The sequence below is a fragment of the Scyliorhinus torazame genome, chromosome 1 (genome assembly GCF_047496885.1).
Source record: "Scyliorhinus torazame isolate Kashiwa2021f chromosome 1, sScyTor2.1, whole genome shotgun sequence".
Classification (NCBI taxonomy): domain Eukaryota; kingdom Metazoa; phylum Chordata; class Chondrichthyes; order Carcharhiniformes; family Scyliorhinidae; genus Scyliorhinus; species Scyliorhinus torazame.
The window spans coordinates 278,355,247-278,378,712 of NC_092707.1; the positions used below are offsets into that span (position 1 = coordinate 278,355,247).

General features: G+C 47.0%; 1 protein-coding gene across 7 annotated transcripts in view; it reads right to left on the minus strand.

The window, feature by feature from the left end:
• The window catches only part of tasp1 (taspase, threonine aspartase, 1), a 147,127-nt gene that overhangs the window by 54,058 nt on the left and 69,603 nt on the right, over window positions 1-23,466 (minus strand). For 5 of the 7 annotated variants that reach the window (XR_011946999.1, XM_072506482.1, XM_072506518.1 and 2 more), the window contains 3 exons: window positions 20,452-20,571; window positions 18,073-18,151; window positions 10,992-11,102 (listed from right to left, as the gene is read on the minus strand). Coding sequence is in view for 4 of the 7 variants with exons in the window: in XM_072506482.1 (XP_072362583.1) it covers window positions 10,992-11,102; window positions 18,073-18,151; window positions 20,452-20,571 (310 nt within the window). In the remaining 3 variants the exon portion in view is untranslated. The remainder of the gene's footprint in view (window positions 1-10,991; window positions 11,103-18,072; window positions 18,152-20,451; window positions 20,572-23,466) is intronic. The other 2 variants (XR_011947000.1, XR_011947001.1) reach the window with 1 other exon arrangement.

The following is a 23,466-nucleotide window of genomic DNA, read 5'->3' on the forward strand; positions in this document are numbered from 1 at the left end:
AGACAGAGGAGGCTTGAATGTCATGTGCTCTCTGGTTGAATAACCCTGTCAATACTCTGGACTCAAGGAGAACAATTAGCAGGCAGAGCTAAAGTTCATTGCTTTTTAAATTATCTCATCAATCTCAAAATCTCTATATTTCCCTTTGTAGAAAAATATCAGTTGTCCCTCAAATCTATTAAAGCTTTCAGCTCAATGGTAGCTTATGCTACAAATCTATTTTCCATTTGTACAAAAAAAGAACTTCCATTTTTTACTCAAATTCTTCTTTAAAGCTTCACCGGTACATAAACCACTTATCATAATGAACAACATGGATTTGACTTTGGAAGGGAGGTTGCAAGGTTCCTCCAAGTTCCTATTATTACAAAATGAATAAAATTCTTTAAACTCCAGATCAAGTGAATCATCCTTCTGCTCACTTCTATAACCTATCAGTGGCATTATGACCAACACTAGCACATGCTGCATATAAACTCTCCCCTCAGAAAGTTTGTGCTAACCTCCTGTTGCATAGTTGGTTATCTATTCAACACCATACACTTTTAAGTCCTGTCCATTTATTCAGTAATTCCTTTGTTAAACAAATGTAGAACTTGTCAAAGCCATCTGAAAATCCACCACCATGCATTACACAGCAACTCTAGGTTAGTTACATATCACCTTTCCTCCAGAATCTATGTAGGTTATCCATTACCAAACCTTTGCCTATTATATTGTACAACATCATTTCAAAATAGTCATTACAATTGTTATCAGTCTATGACTTTTAGGCAAGACTCAACCCTTTCCAAAATCATCAGCTAGCTACTTTCGAATCTTAAGCCATTTCTCCCAAGTTTAAAATTAAGCATCTTTACCTTTAAAAATCTTGCTTATTTTAACAGAATCTAACCTCTAATATCATTGCATTATTTGTGTGCTACACAGCTTTTCTCCCAGTCCTGGCAACAGGACATCGGACCTGGGAAACAGCCATAGTAAAAGATATATTCTGGTATTACTTTGTCCTGGATTTCTAATTTCCCTTTGTATTTATTAAATGGGCCAATAACTTCATTGTTTTCCAATCACTGTTTCAATGAATCAATTTCTCATCCTTTTGAAGTCTACCCTTTTAAAGACTAGTATTTCTGTTCCAGGAGGTTGTCTTCTACTCTGTTGAACATTCCCTCATTCTTATTTCTTGGCTTGGAGATGCTCGCAGCCAAATCCAAGTAACCACAAGACAACTGAAATATAAATAACAGTAGCTCGAAACCATGCCAGGTCAGAAATGGGAAGGAGACCTAAGAGGGAACTTGTACACAAAATTGAACTTGTGGAAAAAAAAGTAAAACAGTATCTGTAGTTTTTCATTGCTTCACCCTATACATACAAAACAGATACGTAAAAAATTGTGTAAAAAGACAACATAAACCTCAAGAGCAACATGGGCAGCTGGAGCACAGATGTGTCCATCATCCTGAACACCTCAACACAAAACAAAGATATTTCGCAAAAATACGCACGATGCTTTAGATCACTTGTTCGCAGAATTCTTCATACATTTGCTCAAGAGCAGAGTTAGCTCCAACTTTCCCTGAAGATTGCACTGTGAAGCACAAGGCCAATTTGTCTTTTGCTGCTCTTATTTCATAGATTATCATAGAATTTACAGTGCAGAAGGTGGCCATTCAGCCCATCGAGTCTGCACCGGCTCTTGGAAAGAGCACCCTACCCAAGGTCAACACCTCCACCCTATCCCCATAACCCAGTAACCCTACCCAACACTAAGGGCAATTTTGGACACTAAGGGCAATTTATCATGGCCAATCCACCTAACCTGCACATCTTTGGACTGTGGGAGGAAACCGGAGCACCCGGAGGAAACCCACGCACACACGGGGAGGATATGCAGACTCCGCACAGACAGTGACCCAAGCCGGAATCGAACCTGGGACCCTGGAGCTGTGAAGTAATTGTGCTCTCCACAATGCTACCGTGCTGCCCCTTTTCTTTTCTTTTTTTAAAAAATAATTTTTATTAAGGTTTTCACAGAATATCAATAACAAAATGAGAAAGGAACCCAACAGGGGGAAATACAAAACACAGTCAAAAAACAACCCTCCATATCCCCCCCCTCCCCCCTGTACAAAAATAATAAATTAACACCCCAACTTAACACAGAGCCAACATAGCAAATATATACACCCCCTCAGATCCCCCAATGTAATTAAACATAAATAAAGTAACACCCCCCCCCGCAAGTTGCTGCTGCCATTGACCAATGTCTACCGTTCTGCCAGGAAGTCTAAGAACGGTTGCCACCGCCTGAAGAACCCTTGTACCGACCCTCTCAAGGCGAATTTCACCCTCTCCAACTTAATAAACCCCGCCATATCATTGATCCAGGATTCCACGCTTGGGGGCCTTGCGTCCTTCCACTGAAGAAGAATCCTCTGCCGGGCTACCAGGGACGCAAAGGCCAGAATACCGGCCTCTTTCTCCTCCTGCACTCACGGCTCCTCTGCCACCCCAAATATTGCGAGCCCCCAGCCCGGTTTGACCCTGGATCCTACCACCCTCGACACCGTCCTTGCTACGCCCTTCCAATATTCCACCAGCACTGGGCATGCCCAGAACATATGGGTGTGGTTTGCTGGGCTCCCTAAACACCCAACACACCTGTTCTCACCCCAAAAAAAACGGCTCAACCTTGTCCCGGTCATGTGTGCCCTGTGCAGCACCTTAAACTGTTTGAGGCTGAGCCTCGCGCACGAAGATGAAGAGTTCACCCTCCCCAAGGCATCTGCCCACGTCCCTTCCTCGATCTCCTCTCCCAACTCCTCCTCCCACTTATCTTTCACCTCCACCACCGAGGCCTCCTACATCACCTGGTAAGTTTCCGAGATCTTCCCCACTCCCGCCCACACCCCCGAGAGCACCCTGTCCTGTAGTGTGTGTGGCAGCAGCCGTGGGAATTCCACCACCTGCCGCCTGGCAAACGCCCTTACCTGGAAGTATCTGAAGGTGTTCCCCGGGGGGGGGGGGGGGGGGGGCCCATACTTCTCCTCCAACTCACCCATACGCGAACTTCCCATACACAAACAGGTCTCCCAACCTTTGTATCCCTGCCCTGTGCCACCCCGGAAACCCTCCATTTGTCCTCCCTGGAACGAACCGGTGGTACCCCCGTATTGGGGTCCACACTGAGGCCCCAACTTCCCCCCCGTGCCGCCTCCACTGCCCCCAGATTTTGAGGGCAGCCGCCACGACCGGGCTTGTGGTATACCTCCTCGGAGGGAGCGGCAGCGGCGCCGTTGCCAGCGCCCCCAGACTCGTACCCACACAGGACGCCATCTCCAGCCTCTTCCATGCAGCCCCCTCCCCCTCCATCACCCACTTGCGCACCACTGTCACATTGGCGGCCCAGTAGTACCCACAGAGGTTGGGCAGCGCCAGCCCCCCCCATATCTCTACTCCGCTCCAGGAATACCCTTCTCACCCTCGGAATCCCTCGCGCCCGTACAAACCCCATTATGCTCCTGTTGACCCGCCTAAAAAAGGCCTTCGGGATAAACACGGGGAGGGACTGGAACAGGAACAAAAACCTTGGGAGCACCGTCATTTTGACTGACTGCACCCTACCCGCCAAGGACAGCGGCAATGCGTCCCACCTCTTGAACCCCTCCTCCATTTGCTCCGCCAGCCTTGTGAAATTAAGCCTATGCAGGGCCCCCCAGCTCCTGGCCACCTGGATCCCCAAATACCTGAAGCTCCTCTCCGCCCTTTTTAGTGGGAGCTTGCCAATCCCCCTCTCCTGGTCTCCTGGGTGAACCACGAACAGCTTGCTCTTCCCCATGTTGAGCTTGTACCCCGAGAAATCCCCGAATTCCCTGAGGATCCTCATTACCTACGGCATTCCCCCCCCACCGGATCCGCCACATATAACAGCAAGTCATCCGCATAGAGCGACATCCTATGCTCCTCCCCACCCCGCACCAACCCCCTCCAGTTCCTCGGCTCCCTCAGTGCCATAGCCAGGGGTTCAATCGCCAGTGTGAAGAGCAGGGGGGACAGGGGGCACCCCTGCATCGTCCCTCGGTGCAACCAAAGGTACTCCGACCTCCTCCTGTTAGTGGCCACACTCACCATCGGGACCTCATACAACAGCCTAACCCACCTGACAAACCGCTCCCCAAACCCAAACCTCTTCAGCACCTCCCACAGGTACCCCCACTCTACCCTATCAAAGGCTTTCTCAGCGTCCATCGCCACCACTATCTCCGCCTCCCCCGCCGGCATCATGACAACGTTCAGAAGCCTCCGCACATTCGCGTTCAACTGTCTCCCCTTCACGAACCCAGTCTGGTCTTCGTGGATGACCTGTGGCGCACAATCCTCAAGGCTAAGACCTTCACCAGCACCTTGGCATCTACGTTCAGCAGCGAAATCGGCCTGTAAGACCCACACTGCAGGTGATCCTTGTCCCGCTTCAGGATCAAGGAGATCAGTGCCTGGGACATCGTCCAGGCCAAAGCCCCCCCTCCCTTGCCTCATTAAAGGTCCTAATTAGCAACGGGCCCATATATTTTTTATCAAATTTGACTGGGAAACCGTCCGGCCCCGGTGCCTTCGACGCCTGTATGCTCCCTATCCCTTTGGTCAGCTCCTCCAGCCCAATTGGGGCCCCCAATCCCGCCACCAGTCCCTCCTCCACCTTCGGAAACCTCAATTGGTCCAGAAAGTGGCCCATCCCTCCCTCCTCCAGTGGGGGCTCGGACCGATACAATTCCTTGTAAAAGTCCCTGAAGACCCCATTGATGCCAACCCCACACCGCACCACACTCCCTCCCCTGTCCTTAACTCCCCCGATCTCCCGAGCTGCGTCCCGCTTCCGGAGCTGATGCGCCAGCATCCGGCTTGCCTTTTCCCCATACACATAAATCGGCCCCTGGGCCTTCCTCCACTGCACCTCCGCCTTCCTGGTGGTCACCAGGTCGAATTCGGCCTGGAGGCTGCGCCTCTTCCTCAATAGTCCTTCCTCAGGCACCTCCGCATACCTCCTGTCTACCCTCACCATCTCCCCCACCAGCCTCTCCCTTTGCTCCCTCCTCTTCTTGTGGGCCCTAATGGAGATCAGCTCTCCCCTAACCACCGCCTCCCATACCAACCCCAATCGGACCTCCCCGTTATCGTTGGCCTCCAGGTACCTCTCTATGCTTCCTCGGACCCACTCACTCACCTCCTCGTCTGCCAGCAGCCCCACCTCCAAACGCCACAACGGGCGCTGGTACCTCTCCTCCCCCAGCTCTAAGTCCACCCAAAGCGGGGCGTAATCCGAAATGGCTATCGCCGAGTACTCCGTAGCCTCGACACTCGCTACCAGCGCCCTGCTCAAAATAAAAAAGTTGATCCGGGAGTAAACCTTATGGACATGAGAAGAATGAGAATTCCCTAGCCCCCGGCCTTGCAAGTCTCCAAGGGTCCACCCCTCCCATCTGGTCCATAAATCCCCTCAACACTCTAGCCGCCGCCGGCTTCCTACCCGTCCTAGACCTAGAGCGATCCAGTGCCGGATCCAACACAGTGTTAAAGTCTCCCCCCATTATCAGGCCCCACTTCCATATCTGGGATCCGACCCGACAAGCGGCGCATAAAACCCGCATCGTCCCAGTTCGGGGCATACACATTGACCAGTACCACCCTCTCTCCCTGCAGCTTACCACTAACCATTACGTACCTACCGCCATTGTCTGCCACAATGCTCGACACCTCGAACGACACCTTCTTTCCCACCAAGATCGCCACCCCTTGATTTTTGGCATCCAGCCCCGAATGAAACACCTGACCTACCCACCCTTTCCTCAATCTTACCTGATCTGCCACCTTCAGTTGTGTCTCCTGGAGCATGACCACATCTGCCTTCAGCCCCTTCAGGTGCGCGAACACGCGGGCCCGCTTTACCGGCCCGTTCAGTCCCCTTACATTCCAGGTGATCAGCCGGATCAGGGGGCTACCCGCCCCCCTCCCCCGCCGACTAGCCATAACCCCTCCTCAGCCAGCCACGCGCCCGCAGTCTCATGCCCGGCCCGTTCCCCACGGCGTCAGACCCTCGTCTCGACCCCCCCCCCCCCCCCACTCGCTCCAGGTCCCCCTTGACCATAGCAGCAGCAACTCGATCCCCCCCGCCCTCCCGGGGCTAGGACCCCTCCTAGCTGGTTTACTCCCCCATTGCACTTCCGCAAGTCAGCTGACCCCAGCCACTCCCGCCTCTCCTTCGACTCCTCCCATTGTGTGATACACCCTCCTCTTCCATTCCCCATCCGCAGGCTCTCCACCTCCCCCTTCCATCCCAAGCACGGGAAATAACCCTCGCTTCCCCGCCCCGGCCCTGGCCCCTCCAGTCTTCAGCGCGGGAAAAAGCCCAAGCTTCCCACCCACCCGGCCCCGCCACCTCGGACGCAGCTCCTTTTACAAGTCCAGTCCCCTCACCCCCGACTCGGGCCTCCCCCTCCCCTGCGGGGCCTATCTCATTGCCGGCCATCCACCCCTGTTCCATTTGCTTACCCCCCTCCAAGAGCGCCCCCGACCAACCCAACCAAAACAGTGCCCAACCCGCCCTAACCACCCCCACCCAACCAGATAGAAAAAAAACAAGAGCAAAGGACCCCCCCTCAAAAAATTACATATCAACAGCAATCCCCAAACACCCATCCCGACCCTCAATCTGTGTCCAACTTCTCGGCCTGAACAAAGGTCCACGCCTCCTCCGGAGACTCAAAATAATGGTGCTGGTCCTTGAAGGTGACCCACAGTCGCGCCGGCTGCAACATGCCAAACTTCACCCCCTCCTGTGCAGCACCGCCTTCGCTCGATTGTACCCGGCCCTCCTCCTCGCCACCTCCGCACTCCAGTCCTGGTATATTCGAACCTCCGCGTTCTCCCACCTGCTGCTCCTCTCCTTCTCGGCCCACCTGAGCACACACTCCCGATCAGCGAACCAATGAAACCGCACCAGCACCGCCCGCGGAGGCTAGTTAGCCTTGGGCCTCCTCGCCAGCACTCTATGGGCCCCTTCCAGCTCCAGGGGCCCCTGGAAGGACCCCGCTCCCATCAGCGAGTTCAACATGGTGACCACATAGGCCCCCATGTCCGGCCCCTCCAGCCCCTCCGGGAGGCCCAGAATCCGCAAGTTCTTCCGCCTCGACCGATTCTCCATCTCCTCGAACCGCTCCTGCCATTTCTTGTGGAGCGCCTCGTGCTCCTCCACTTTTACCGCCAGGCCTAAGATCTCGTCCTCGTGTCGGAGATCTTTTGTCGGGCCTCGCGGATCACCACTCCCTGGGCCGTCTGTGTCTCCAGCAGCATTTCGATAGAAGCCTTCATCGGCTCAAGCAGGTCTGCTTTAATCTCCCTAAAGCAACGCTGGATCACCTCCTGTTGCTCCTGTGCCCACTGCATCCACGCTGCCTGGTCCCCGCCCGGCGCCATTTTGTTCTTCTTCTCTCGCACCTTCTTTGGGTCCACCACCACTTTTTTTAGTCGTCCCGCTCCTGGTAAAAACCATGTACTGTTGGGGAACTATTGTACTCTCCTTCCCACAGCAGAAAGCGGCGAGAAAATGCCATTGGGGGCCCTGAAAAGAGCCCAAAAGTCATTTTTTTGAGGGAGCTGCCGAACGTGCGACTTAGCTCCGCATAGCCGCAACCGGAAGTCTTTGCTGCTCTTATTCAGCCAACTTCAAACAACTAACCTCAATTAAGCAACATGCTTACTTAGTCCTGCTCTCAAAATAAAATTGATGTAGCTTTCTGTCCAATCTACACAAGAGGAAATCGTTTTTTTTCCAGGACAACTAAGCAATGACACTTCTTTCAATGTTTGGGGGAAAAGCATTTTCAAGCTACTCTCAAAGAATATCAATTACACCATGCAAACCACAAGACTTGACAAAGGGTCACTGACCTGAAACAGTAACTCTGTTTCTCTCCACAGATGCTGCCTGACCTGCTGAGTATTTCGTTTTTATTTCAATTACACTAACGCCAGGAATTTATGACCCCCTCACCAAGCGGGATATTACGGCCCGGCTGAACTGAATGGAAATTTAAATGGCTCACGCTATCCGTTGGGTGAGACACACACTATGGTGGGGCCGTAAAAGGTGGCCTAAGCTTCTATTTACTGTGTACATCAATGATCTGGTTATGGGACTTGAGGAATTTGTGCCCAAAAGGTGAACAGAATAGCATACAATCCTAAGGATTAAAGTAAGTTCCAAGGGGATATTGATAAGATAGTGAATTAGGCAAAAACATGACAGATAGATAATGTGTTTTAAATTATACTTCAAATAAGGGAAGGCTGGGAGATACAAAGCACAAGAATCTGGGGCTTCAGATTCACAAATTCTTAAAAGCACCACGATAATGCCACAAAAATAAAAGCTAACAAAAAACATTTTTATAGCAAGAGGTACAGAATATAAAAGTCAAGGTTTAATGATGAATCTATATAAAACAATAGTAAAGCCACAATTAGAGTACTTTGCACAATGGTGGGTGGGAAAGGGGAGAAGAGAAAGAGGGGGAGGGGAATTGGAAAAAAGAGACAGAGACCATAGAGCAGTGGGAGTTCGGAGAGAAAGAGAGCCCATAAAGAAAAGCGGAGCAGGAGAGCCCATAAAGCAGTGGGAATTTAGAGAGAGAACCCATAAAGCAATGCAGAGTTCAGAGACAGAAAGCCCATAAAGCAGCAGGGGTTTGGAGAGAGAGAGAGAGAGAGAGAGAGAGAGAGCGCTAATAAAGCAAAGTGGAGCATTCAGAGCCCATAAAGCAGCAGGGGTTCGAAGAGGGAGAGAAAGACCCCATAAAGCAGTGGGGGTTCAGAAGAGGGAGAGAAAGAGAGAGAGAGACACACACACACACAGAGACAGGCAGAAAGAGGGACAGCGACAGAGGGAGTCAAAAAAAGTGCAGAATTTGGAGAGAGATCTCAAAGTAGCAGCATCGCATGGTTTAGAGAGAGAGCCCATAAAACAGCGGAAGTTCGGAGAGAACGAGAGCCTATGAACAGTGGGAATTTGGTGAGAATTAATATTGAAAAGGACTGGATGAGATACACCCAAGTGTACTCAGGGAAGTGAGAGTTGAAATTACAGAGGCACTAGTGATAATCTTCCAGTCTTCCTTAGATACAAGGGTGGGGTTAGAGGACTGGAGAATTGTCAATGTTACACCCTTATTCAAAAATGGGTGCAAGGATAAAGCCAAGCAACTACAGATGAGCCAGTTTGACTTCAGTGGTAGGGAAACATCTGGAAACTATAGTTGGGGACAAAAATCAATCGTCACTTAGAGAATTAAGGGATAATTAAAGAAAGTAACATGGATCTATTCAGGGAAAATCATGTTTAAGTAATCTGCTGGAGTTTTATTGAGGACGTAACAGAGAAGGTTGATAAGGGCAATGCCGTTGATGTGGTGTATATGGACTTTCAAAAGGCATTTAATACAGTGCCATACAAAAGATTTGAGTCAAATTCTAGCTCATGGAACATAAAAGGAAAAAGTAGGCACTTGGAGAAGAAATTATCTAACTGACAGGAAACGGGGAGTAGTGAAAATTGGTGGAAGGTTGTAGTGGAGTTCCCCAGGGGTCAGTGTTGGGATCCTTGTTCTTCCTGATAAAGATCAATGACCTAGACTGCGGTGTGTAGGGCATGATTCCAAAATTTGCAGATGATGCAAATGGAAACGTCAACTGTGATGAGGGTAGTCTTGAACTTCAAAAGAACATAAAAACGTCAATGGATTGGGCAGACAAGTGGCAGGTGAAGTTCAATGCAGAGAAGTGCGAATTAATTTATTTTGACAGGACGCATTTGGAGAGACAGTATAAAATAAAGGGAGAAATGCTAAAAGGGATGGAGGAACAGAGGGATCTCGGTTTATAAATACGCAAGTCATAAGATGGCAGGGCATATAGAAAGATCAGTTAGCAATAGACAGATAGTCAGAGGCTTTTCCCCAGGGTAGAGGGGTCAATTACTAGGGGTCATAGGTTTAAGGTGCGAGGGGCAAGGTTTAGAGTAGATGTACGAGGCAAGTTTTTTTACACAGTAGAGGGTAGTGGGTGCCTGGAACTCGCTACCGGAGGAGGTGGTGGAAGCAGGGACGATAGTGACATTTAAGGGGCATCTTGACAAATACATGAATAGGATGGGAATAGAGGGATACGGACCCAGGAAGTGTAGAAAATTGTAGTTTAGTCGGGCAGCATGGTCGGCACGGGCTTGGAGGGCCGAAGGGCCTGTTCCTGTGCTGTACTTTTCTTTGTTCTTTGTTCAAAGCATATAGCATCTTTGGCTTGATTAATATGGGCATTGAGTACAACAGTTAGGAGGTTATGTTGAACTTGTACAAGATCTAGATAGGCCTCAACTAGAGCACTGCACCCAGTTCTGGATGGTGTACTTGAGAAAGGATGTGAAGGCATTGAAAAGAGTACAGCGGAGATTCACATGAATGATTCCAGGGATAAAGAATTGCAGCCAAGAGGATAGATTGGAGGGGTTGGGACTGTTATCCTTGCAGAGGAAGGCTGAGACAAGGCTTGATAGAGGTATTTAAGACCCTGAGGGGTATGGACAGGGTGAGAAACTGTTCCTACTCAGGAGTGCATCAAGAACTAGAGGGCACCGATTCAAAACAATTGGTCAAAAAAGTAAAAGTGATGCGAGGAAAGTTTGAGAGTCTGGAACGAACTTCACGAGAGGGTGGTGGAGGCAGGTTCGATCAGATATTCAAAAAAGGAATTGGATTGCTATCTGAAAAGAAAGAATGTGCAGGATACGGGGATAAGGCAGGGCAGTGGGACTAGGTAGAATGCTCTTTCAGGGAGCCAGTGCAGACTTGAGGGGCCAAATGGCTTCCTTCTGCACTGTAAAAATTCTGTGAGGGAGAGATCTCTGTTGGACTAAAAGAAGGAAAGAAACAGGAACTTACGAACAAACTTCTTTTGCATAGTCTCCAATAGAGCCTGGTGGGCATCTTCTGACTGTAGGGCCACAGAACATTCCCTTGCCAACATAGTTCGTATAAGGTGCTCTCCACAACCTAGAAGAGGGAAGTTTAAAAAAAAAAAGATCATGAGTGGAAAGATAGCTATATGAATAGAAACAGATGCGCAATTACAACATCCTTTAAAACTATTTAATATTAGCCAATGAGTGCATAGGAAAAAGTTTATTTGGGGGGGGGGGGGTGAAAGTTCATTTGAAGCAAAGTAGTTTTAAGTATTCCGCTCTAGTGTTTACTGTTTTAGTTTTCTGTCAGAACTCTGTTCAAACCACAACGGAATTTTCTTCAAAAAAAATAAAGTCAATATGAGGGATGGTTCTTGTACTAGAACCACAACAGAAAACAAAATATACAGCTTAAGGAGTAGCGCCACATACTCATCTGCTTTAAAAAAATGATGATTTTGGGGTCCATAACTTGGGCAAAAAACATTTGACTGCAAGATTAAACGTTTGCTGTGTCACGAAAAATAGTTTTTTTTTTTTTAAATACAGATCTTTCGATGGGCAGGTTTTTCATGTTAGAAAATTGGAAACAGGTGCATGTAAAAGAACACACGTGCATTTGTTGCATTAAGATACACACGTTTTCAATTTCCAAACATGAAAGAACCTCCTGTTAGAGGGCAAAAAGAAAAAAGATAATCCATTGCTGTTCTGTCTGCCACATGATGAAGATTTCACATAAAAACCAAGCAGCCTCGGTTATTTTCTTAGCAATTTAATACAAAATATTTTCAATGAACTTTGTTCAACATATTATATAGCAGAAGATCTTTTGAGGAACAAATGTCACCTTGACTGGAAAGAGGAGCAAAATAATGCATTCTAGGTTTTGAAAATCATTGGAGAATGTTGAAATATGCATTAATAACAGTATGGTGAAACAGCACATGGTCTAAACATGTGCTCTGCTATTTAGAAGCCCAGAATTTGGCAAAAGAACCAAAAGACAACATGAGAATTAAAAAAAGTAACGAGTTATGATTTGAAATGCACTGCCTGAAAGGGTAGTCACTAGAAGATTCAGCAATAACTTTCTAGAGGGATGGAGAAAACTTTTGCAGGACAATGGGACTAATTGGATGGTTCTTCCACATAACTAGGAAAGAATGGGTTGAATGGTCTCCTTCATTGCTGCATCATTCTAATGATTCTACACATGGCAAACTAAATATGGCGTAACCATTGTCTTATATCGGAATAGTCCTTCTGGTTTTGCATTGGATTTTCTTAGTAATGTATTCTAATGCTCCATTTAATTTTGCAATAGGTTCACTGCATTGAATGCGAGCTTTTACAGATTTATTTTAATAGCTGTTAATAGCTAATCCACTGGGAGAAGGGGGAGGGGGGGAAAGAGAGTGAATTTGGTGGTGCTCAGAAAACCCAGAAGTCTAACTTTCCCTGCATGGTGCAGGATGTTGGTTTAATTGACAAGCTTGAAAAAGGTGTCTGATCGTGCAAGTTCAGGCCAATTCTGGCCTTGAGCATTCACAATTTTAAATCGCATCACGGTCAGTATTTGCGTTTTCAGCAATCAAGGCCCCTCTAGAATTTGCTAATAAATCTCTTTTCTCCTGTAAGCATCTCCTTAAAATTTTCTTTCATTATATTCCTGTTAAGAGCCTTGTGACATTTTGATGTTCCAAAGTCACAATATAAATACAAGTAGTCGTTGTTAATGCAAGCTCCAGGATAACAGAACACTAATTTGAGGTTAGAATGAAAAATGGATGAATATGCAGTTAATATGTAATTTCTTCTTGTAAAGGATAGTGAATACATGGGATAGGTTTCCCAGAGATTTGGTGCAATCAAAAATGTTATCATTTCAAATAAATCCCAGTTCAGCCATTCCTTACCGTCACTGGCTAAAATCTACACCCACGCCTTCATGACCTTCAGGCTTGTGCTTTTCACTAGCCACCCAAGTTCTACTCCATCCAGTACTCCATTGTTCACATGTGAACAAATACTAGGTCCCATTCAACTATCACCCTTAACCTTGCCATTCTCGACAGTAGCCCAGATGAGCAGGTTTTTGAGTAAGTGGAGGATAGGTGCAGACGCTGTGGAGGAAGCCCGGCGAATCATGTACATATGTTCTGGGTGTGTCCGAAGTTGAGGGAATTCAGGCAGGGATTTGCGGACGTTATTTCAGAGGTCCTAGAAGGTGGGGGGGGGGGTGATTCTGAGTCCAGAATTGGCAATATTTGGGGTATCGGAAGATCCGAGGGCCCAGGGGGTGGGAGGGAGGTCAATGTTCTGGCCTTCTCCTCCCTGGTGGCCCTGAGACGGATTTTGCTGCGATGGAGAGACTCAGAACCTCCAAAGCCAGGAGTGTGGGTCAGCAACATGGGTGTTTCTCAGGCTGTAAAAGATTAAGTTCGCCTTGAGAGGATCAATTCAGGGATTCGCCCAGAGATGGCAACCATTCATCGACTTCATCAAGGAAAATTGAACGTCAGCAGTAAGGGGGGGGGGGGGGGGGGGGAAATGGGAGGCATGGTAGTGTAAGACAAGGACAGAGAACTTAGTACACGGATAATTAGAAAATAGGGCGGGGGTAGTAGGGGATGTTGTTTTTAGGTTTTTTGTTTGCGTTGTCCCGTGCGGTTGTTTAAGGAATGTTAAAGTGTTAAACTGTAAAAATTACAAATGCTTCAATAAAATATTTTCTAAAAAAAAACTGCCATTCTCAAATGTCAGTTAGCAAAAGCTTTGTTCCAATGTATAAATCCATGTGCAACTTCTTTCAGTCTCGTTCCTCCAGCTCAATCTAATTTTCCACAATTCCATCATTTGTAAAGCATCCAGCAATCTCTTGCTTTAAGAATTAGGGAAAATTAAGATTAAAAAATGAAAATGGGATAAAGTAAAAAGGGGAATTGATATGGGCATATGGGCAGCTGTCTAAAGGGGTGTTTTGATATGCGAATTAGCATACCAGTGAAAAAAGCCAAGTGTTTACCGATATGATTAGGGGAAAACAATGGCGTATGGAAGAGGTAACTTCAAAGTGGAGATAAGGGAATTATATGCTAAAAGCCGAGTCCATAGGGTGGGTAACATCAACGGGAAAGAATGATATATCCATCGCACAATAACTGAAAATGGACACAGTAGAGGTAGCTACCATCACACCCAAATGCAGAAAACAGACTCCCCTGAAAACAAGTTATTTGCTAAAAGGCCAGATGGTTAAAATGCAAAACTCGAACCTGGAAGATTAAGCCTTTGCTAAAACTGAAGACGGTTTTCCCAAACGTGGCGAAATAACCGGTGTGGGGTAATTATCTGATGGATTTAGCTTATCGAGTTATAGAATATCAGACGCTTTTTGGGAACAAGGGGCATCTCAGAGTTCAGGAAATGTAGGTAGTTAGGAACAAAGTAGTAACTTCATGTAATACTGTGTGTATACTATTAGTGTAAGTGTACTGTTGTAGTGTATTATAGTCCTTCTTGTCGTGTGTTTTTCTTTTAAGTTAATACATTTATTAGTTGATCACAAAATGACTGGACTATTCCTCCGAGGTTGGCTTATCTTTTCTCACAGTATACCAAATTAGAGACACCTCAAGAACCGGTGTTCCAAGTTACCCTTCTGGGCTTTGGGATACCCTCAAATTTATCATCGGGGTTCTTAAGAGCTTATAAATTAGAATTTTTAAAAACATAATTCACTGGCTACTATTCTCACCATTTTTATAAACCTCTATTACTTCCATTATTTACTTGGAGGAAGAAATATTAATAAAAATAGTTAGAAAGGGAAAATATTGGACTTCCAGCAGCGGCCATAGAACGAGCAGTTGCACATTTGGTGGCTCCCGCTCAAGGTGGTATTTTTTGGTCTTTTTCCTGTCTGAAGGGCAAAGTTTTTGATGGAAAGAAGTGTAGGAGTACCTGGAGAAGGTGTAACTCCTCTGGTGTGGCTGGCAGATGGATCAACAAACTAGGAGTTGGGTGAGGAGAAAAGAGCTGATGGAAGAGGAGAATCCTCATGGTGCGCCACAGGTTAAGATGATGGAGGGCATGGGGGTTGTTCTGCCCACCCAGTGGTCAAAGGACAAGCTAGTGGAATGTTTGAACACTAAGTTCAGCCAGCAGAGGAAGGACGCCCTGGAAGATCTGGCCAAAGTGGTGGTGCCGATTAAAGCAGGGATCGAGAGAGTGGAGCAGAGGCTAGAGTCCCAGGGTCGGGCCATCCAGAAAGTGGATGAGGAAGTGGGGGAGCAGTTGGCCTTGTTGGTGGCCGTGGTGGGGGTGATGTGGGAGACCCAGAAGAGATTGAAGGAGAAGATGGAGGATCTGGAGATCTGCTCCAGAAGGCAAAATTTGAGGATCGTGGAGATGCCTGAAGGCATAGGAGTGTGGTCGCTGGCACAATTGTGGCCAAAATGTCAGAGCAGTTGATGGGGAGGGGGCCTTTGATCAGCTCCTGGCGGTTGTCCGAGGAATGCGGCAGTTCTTGGATGGGTTGGAGTTTTGCAGGGTGGACAAGGGATTGGTTCAGGGTTTGGGGGCCCCAATCGGGCTGAAGGACGTAATGGAGAGTATGGGGACGATGCAGGCAGCAAAGGCCCCGGGCTCGGATGGGTTCCCGATGGAGTTCGATAAAAAGGTTTTTTTGGGGGGGGTAACCTGGGGCCACTGCTGGTAAGGACATAAAACGAGGCGGGAACTCTCCTCTACACTATCGCAGGCATCCAAGTCTCTGATAATGAAAAAGGACAAGGATCCAGAGCAGTGTGGGTCATACCGCCTGATATCGCTACTGAATATAGAGGGCAAGTTGCTGGCGAAGGTGTTGGCTTTGTGAATGGAGGACTGCGTCCCAGGGGCAATAGGTAAGGACCAAACAGTGTTCGTGAAGGGAGGCAGCTGTCGACGAATGTGAAGAGGCTACTCAATATAATGATGGTGTCTCCAGAGGGGCAGGAGGAGGTAGTGGCGATGGATGTGGAGAATGCGTTCGACTGAGTGGAGTGGGAATATCTGTGGGAAATGCAGGGGCGGTTCGGGTTCCGGCAGGAATTTGTGGACTGGGACCCGTTGCTGAACAAGGCACCGGTCGCAAGGTATGCGGATGAACTGAATGAGTTTGAAATGTTTTGGGCTTCATTGGGAGACGAGGCAGGGATGCCCGCTATCCCTGTTGCTCTTTGCCTTGATAATAGAGCCACTGACAAAGGCACTCAGAGCATTAGAGAGGGATTGTGAAGGGAGCGCTGAGCACAGGGTTTCACTGTACGCGGACGACTTGCTGTTATACATTTCGGACCCATTGGGTTGCATTATGGGGATTTTAGCCGGTTCTCTTGGCACATGTTGAATATGGGAAAGAGCGAAGCACTCCCGATTGAGGACAGAGGGTAGGAGATGCGCTTAAGGCAGTGGGGCTAGCTTTAGATACCAGGGCATACAGGTGACGCGGGGTTGGGTGCAGCAGTTGCACAAGTTGAATTTGACTCGGTTGGTGGAGCAGATGAAGGGGGGCTGTAAGATGTGGGATGTGCTGCCATTATTGCTGGCAGGACAGGTGCAGACAGTAAAGATGACGGTGCTGCCAAGGTTCCTATTCACATTTCAGAACCTCCCATTCTTTGTACCGAAGACATTCTTTAAAAACGTCAATGCGCTGATCTCTGGGTTTGTTTGGGCTGGGAAGACCAAGAGGGCTTTATTGGAGCGGGGCGAGGTAGAAGGGGGGGGGGGGGGCTGGCGTTGCCAAATATAATGAACTACTACTGAGCAGCGAACATTGCCATGGTTAGGAAATAGGTAGTGGAGGCGGCTTAAGGGCATTGTTAACAGCGCCTGTGCCGTTGTGGCTGGCCAGACACTCAGTGAGCCCAGTGGCGTTGTCAGCCTTGAGGGCAGTGGAGGTAGCATTTGGGATTGGAGGGTGCCTTGGTGTGGGCACCGATTTGTGATAACCATAGGTTTGCACTGGACGGAGCTGGATTTGAGGTTTCGGGGGTGGTGGTAGGCGGGGTTGAGTGGTTTGGAGACCTTTTTATAGGGGACAGTTTCACGAAATTGGAGGACCAGGAGGAAGGGTATGATCTGCCCAGGGGCAACGGTTTCAGTTACCTGCAGGTTCGGGATTTCGACAAGAGACAGGAGCCATCTTTTCCTTGGTTACCACCCTTGGGGTTGCAGGATAAGGTGCCGTCAGAGGAGGAGATGGGGAGGGGAAGGTGTCTGAGGTTTACAAGGAACTGACGGATTGGGAGGGCCGCCGGTTGGGGATATAAAGCGTAAGTGGGAGGAAGAGCTGGGAGGGGAGGTGGAGGCCAGGATATGGGCCGAGGCCCTGCGGAGGGTGAATCCAACCTCGTCATATGCGAGAATGAGCCTCATTCAGTTTAAAGGTAATTCATAGAGCACATATGACAGTAGCATGGATGAGTAGGCTTTTTGAGGGGGTAGAGGATAGATATTGGCGTGGAGAGGCCACAAATCACGTCCACATGTTCTGGGCATGTCCGAAGCTAAAGGGATTCTGGCAGGTGATGTTCGAGGTGTTGGGGATGAAGATGGCCCCGAGTCCAGAGGTGGCAATAATCGGGGTGTCGGAAGAGAAGAGACAGGAGCCATCTTTTCCTTGGTTACCTTGGTTAAGATCTCTTGCAACCCCAATGTCTTGGGCTTTGCCTCCTTGAAATCCCGGGTGCGGGTCTTACTTGGACGGAGAGATTTGGGAGCCGCCACAGCAGGGGTGTGGGTGAGTGACCTGACAGCATTCCTAAGGCTGGAGAAGGTCAAGTTCGTCCTGAGGGGGTTGGTTGATGGGTTCGCTTGGAGGTGGAAACCGTTCATTAACTTCTTTAAGGAGGATTGAGGGGTCAGCAAAAAAAAAAAGGGGGGGGGGGGGAAGATGGTGGGTGGTTATTCATAAATGTACAATTTTGCTTCTGCTTTGATTTGTTTTTAAGAAAATGCCTGAATAAAATATTTTTTTTTAAAAAGGGAAAATATCTTCACATAGCGAATACCTGATGTACTCACAGCTGTAGAATACACATTAGAGCCACTTGTATTTTCTGCCCAGCAGCCACAGCCATACACAGCCGCCTGTAAACAAATACAGATCAGTGTTAAAAACTTCTCAGTGAATTTCAACAGAAAAAGATACTGGGCGCGATTCTCCATTCCCACGCCGGTTGGGAGAATCGCCTGGGCCGCCAAAACTTCCGGGTACGCCGGTCCGACGCCCTCCCGCGATTCTCCCAAGCGGCGGGAACGACCCGGTCGAGTTTCGCGGGCCGCAGGCCGGAGAATCGCCGGAGACACCCAAAATGGCGATTCTCCGGCACCCCCTGCGATTCTGAGGCCCGGGTGGGCCAAGCGGCCAGGCCAAAACGGCGGGTTCCCCCCGGCGCCGTCCACACCTGGTCGCTGCAGTGGTGGGCGGTGCGTGAACGCTGGGGGGGGCGGCCTGTGGGGGGGGGGGGGGGGGGGGGGGGGGGGCGAGGGGGGATCCTGCACCGGGCTTCACCTGCAATGTGGGGTGGCCCGCGATCGGTGCCCACTGATCGTCGGGCCGTCCTCTCTGAAGGAGGACCTCCTTCCTTCCGCGGCCCCGCAAGATCCATCCCCCATCTTCTTGCAGGGCGGATTTGGACAGGACGGCAACCACGCATGGGCGTAATCTATGCGGCGCCGCTTTTACGCGGGCGACAAGGCCTGGCGCGGGTAGATGACATGGCCCCTGACGCGGATACTGGTCCATTGTCAGGGCCTGAATCGGTCGGGAGCGGGGCCGTTCCGCGCCGTCGTGAACCTCGACGGCGTGGCCACTTCGGCGTGGGAGTGGAGAATCGCGCCCACTGTGCCTAAAATATTAATTTTCTTTCTAATTATGTTACAGTAAAATCTCGATTATCCAGCATGTGAGGGGAATGGATGGTGCTGGTTAATCCAAAATGCCGTTAACAGAGTTTCATTTACCGATGGAATACTTGCAATACTTGTAACATGAACTAATATGCAAGTACTCCGGAAGTAATGAACAGCATTCGTTTTACTTCTAATCTTCAACTGCATATTAAAACATAAAATATAAAATTATACCACTGAAAGTTACAGGTTCCAGATAGCTTAATTGCTTCCGGTTGGTAAAGTGACGATTTATATTGGGGGAACATCAGAAATTCCAGTTAGTAGAAAATTCCAATTGGTAGTGGGCCGGATAACAAAGTTTATTATAATTACACATTCAGCATATAATTAAGATCCATCTTTTCATTAAAGTTTGCACAATGCACCTAAAGTTTTGGCAGTGATGAACGACTAGACTAGCATTTAGACCTTACTGTATACAGTATGCTTATTTATTCTTCTAATTTTTGATCCTTTTGCTCTTTGGTATATTGGCAGAACACCCTAAAGGTTGCTATTTCCTCCAAATAGAGGCAGGGCTTGAAATGCTAGAATTTGTGCAATGAGCAACAATGCTATGGTTTGGATTTTCTCCCATAGCAAAGAGGCAGTTTCCATAAGGTGATCAAGTTTCCCTCGAACCAAGACCGTGCCCATGCCATGACTGAGACAGTGTGCTACGTGAGCAACAATAAATAAACACACCAGAGACTTTGTGGAACTTTGTCCCATTTGCTTCAATAAGCAGTAAATACGTAAAACTTTCAACCTTTCCACCCAGGCTTACGTATCAAATAAAGTTACCCATGTAAGAGATAAAAGTAGTAAAGCCAAGCCAGATACTGACTTGCACAATTAGGCAACAATTTCAAAACCAGAAGAGAGCTTTGAACCCTTCAGATTCTTTTCAGTAGCTTGTGACTGAAGCTCTGCAGAAGATGAGCTTGCAAATACCTCCGGTTTCCTCAAGCAGTTAAAACAAGAGGCAATGGGAAACCTGTCTTCACATTAATTTTTTGAAATTAATTTACGGGATGTGCTTGTCGCTGGTTAGGCCAGCATTTATTGCCCATCCCTGGTTGCCCTTCAAAAGGTGGTGGTGAGTTACCTTCTTGAAACCCTGCAGTCCCGGAGGTGTGGGTACACCCACTGCGCTGTTAGGGAGAGTTCCAGGATTTTGACCCAGCAATAGTTAAGGAACAGCGATATAGTTCCAAGTTAGGATGATGAGTAACTTGCAGGGGAACCAACAGATGGTGGGTTCCCAGGTATCTGCTGCTCTTGACCTTCTAGATGGTCGTGGGTTTGGAAGGTAACTACCCAAGGAACCATGGCGAATTTTAAAAGATACTCATCTGGTGTACATTTGTTTATTGCTGTTGAATTTCAGCACCAGTGATTTTTTGGGATTTTATTTCTTGACGTAGACCAGAGAAAAGAATATAGTTAGCATGTTAATGCAAAAATCATACAAATGAAACAAGCATATTTACCTGGCCAACTCTCCCAGGATGCTTCATTGCTAAGCCTCCACTGGAAACAGCAGCAGCAACATTTCCTTCATGGTCCACAACTACTGCCCCAACAGTATCAAGTGAAGCTGTGACATTCGTCTAAAAAAGTAACAAAGACCAGAATAAATGCAGATTTAGAATCTCAAGAACAAAACATGCTGTATATCCCAAAGAAAATAACTTAACTTAAAATTTATGAAGTCATCTTTCAGAAAAATCCATAAGCACCTCATAATACCTTGCAAATAATTTTGAACTTTTCCAATGGTGTAATGGAGGTAAAACACAGAATCCAATTTTCACACTGCCAGATACAGCAAGCAGCAATGTGATGAATGACCACATAATCTATTTCAGTGTTATTGAGTGAAGGAAAGATGCAAGCCAGGACACCATAACAACCTTGCTTTTCTTTGAACAGTACCAAAGGATATTTTACATCCACCTGAGCTAGAAGAGGAGGTCTCATTTAAGCTTGCCCCACCCTAAAAAGATGGTGCCTCCCATCAATGTGACACTCGCTCAGTACTGAGAGTGGGGCTTGAACATGCCATTTTCTGTCATCAAAACAAGTGCAACCAACGAGTGAAACGGTCACAGACTTGGTGGAGGCCAAGTATGTTATTTTGAGGAAGGGGAATAATTTTTTTAAACAATCAGTGAAGAAGTGAAAGATATTACTGCTCAGAACTGGACGCCTCATCATGGAATTAGTAGTAATCTTTCTATTTTGATTTCACAACACAATATCAATTGGTGCTTTAAATATAAACCATTGGATATCCAGGAGCACATCCAATTTTCTGTTCATTACTGTTTCGATGACAAAGTTAGCTCTTGTTATTTTTATTACATATGTCACCTGCAATTCGCTGTTGTTAAATTCGGAAACATTTAAAACTCTCTCTGCATTTCGAATAACATAATTGAATTCTACTACTACCACTATGGCAATGGTTGATTCAGCAACACTCATCTTTACATATACACAGTGTTGCTCAATGTGCTAACAGAAAAGTGAAAATAAGACAATAGAATTTCTCAGCAAAAACAGAGTACAGGGCTAGTCATAAAACTAAATGGAGACTGGGGATGAAATAAATGAGAAATGTGACTAGCCTTTCTGGACTTTATCTCAAGGAGACCGGTGAACAAAAAGGAAAATCATTTTGCAGTCATACTAAGGTCGGACTGCTATTTACAATACTGCATTTAGTTTGGTGTGCCACACATCAGGTGATATGCTGGCCTTGATGGGATTCAGTGCAGGCTCATTAGTGACACTGAAATTAAAAGAGTTAAATTCTGAGAAACAGATTCCACAGACTGGGCTTGTATTCCCTCAAGGATAGAAAGTTGAGGGAGATCTAATTGAGGTGAAGTTGATAGGGTAGGTAATGAAATAATTTCCCCTAGGAAGTCTGAACATGGGAGCATGAACTTAAAATTAGATCTAAGCTGTTCAAGGGTGATGTCAGGAAACACTTCTCAACATAAAGGGTAGTAGAAATCTGGAGCTCACTTTCCTCAAGAGCTAAACATTTTAAAAAAAAAACTAAGACCAATAGATTTTTGTTAGGCAAGGATATTTAGAATTTATGGAGTCCAGGCAGGTGGATGGAACCAAGATACAGATACGGTTATGACCTAACTGAATGGTATGTTAGGCTTAAGGGGTTGAATGGCCTACACGTATTTGCTATGTTCCTATAATAAGTGTTAGTCTTTTTTATTTGATGTCTAATAGTGACTGTACAAATGTTTAAAATGCTTTTAGGATCATACAGTTACATATTTCTTTTTAAAATAAATTTAGAGTGCCCAATTATTTTTTCCAAGGGCCAATTTAGCGTGGCCAATCCACCTAACCTGAACATCTTTGAGTTGTGGGGGTGAAACCCTCACAGAAATGGGGAGAATGTGCAAACTCCACATAGTGACAGTTATATATTTCTAAATGAACTGCAAACCATTTTACTTTTCGGTCTCCATTCAGAAAATGAGAGGCAATACAACTTCATTCTTGATCAGTTCGCTCCCAAGTTTTTCTTCACCCATAGTGGAATAAATTTTTGCCCAATTTTGAACTGGTTAACCTATTTGCTAGAAAAGCTTTTTCACAAATTTGAAAAAAAAAGAATTCTGGGTAGCTTTGTACCTACAAAGCGATTTAAATGTCAGTTCTAAACGAGATAGCTAAGGAGATTGTCGAGGCATTGGTGGTGATCTTTCAGGAATCACCGGAGGCAGGGAGTGTCCCAAGGGAAAGAGGCTAATGTAACACCGCTGTTTAAGAAGGGAGGCAGAAGACAGGAAATTATAGGCTAGTTAGCCTGACTTCTGTCATTGGTAAGATTTGAGAATCCATTATTAAAGATGAGATTGCGGAGTTCTTGGAAGTGCATGATAAAATAGGACTGAGTCAGCACGGCTTCGTCAAGGGGAAGTCATGTCTGTTAAGAGTTCTTTGAGGAGGTAACAAGGAAATTAGACAAAGGAGAACCAGTGTATGTGATTTATTTAGATTTCCAGGCCTTTGACAAGGTGCCGCATAGGCGACTGTTAAATAAGTTTAGAGCGCATGGTGTTTAAGGGCAAGATTCTGCATGATTAGAGGATTGGCTGACTGGCAAAGAGGCAGAGAATGGGGAATAAGGGGTCTTTTTCAGGATGGCAGCCGGTGACTCGTGGAGTGCTTCAGGGGTCGGTGCTGGGACCACAACTTTTTACAATATACATTAATGATCTGGAAGAAGGAACAGATGGCACTATTGCCAAGTTTGCAGATGAAACAAAGATATGCAGAGGGGCAGGTAGTATTGAGGAAGCAGGGATGGCTGCAGAAGGACTTGGACAGGCTAGGAGAATGGGCAAAGAAGTGGCAGATGAATACAATGTGGAAAAGTGTGAGGTTATGCACTTTGGAAGGAGGAATGGAGGCATAAACTAATTTATAAATGGGGAATTGCTTAGGAAATCTAAAGTACAAAGGGA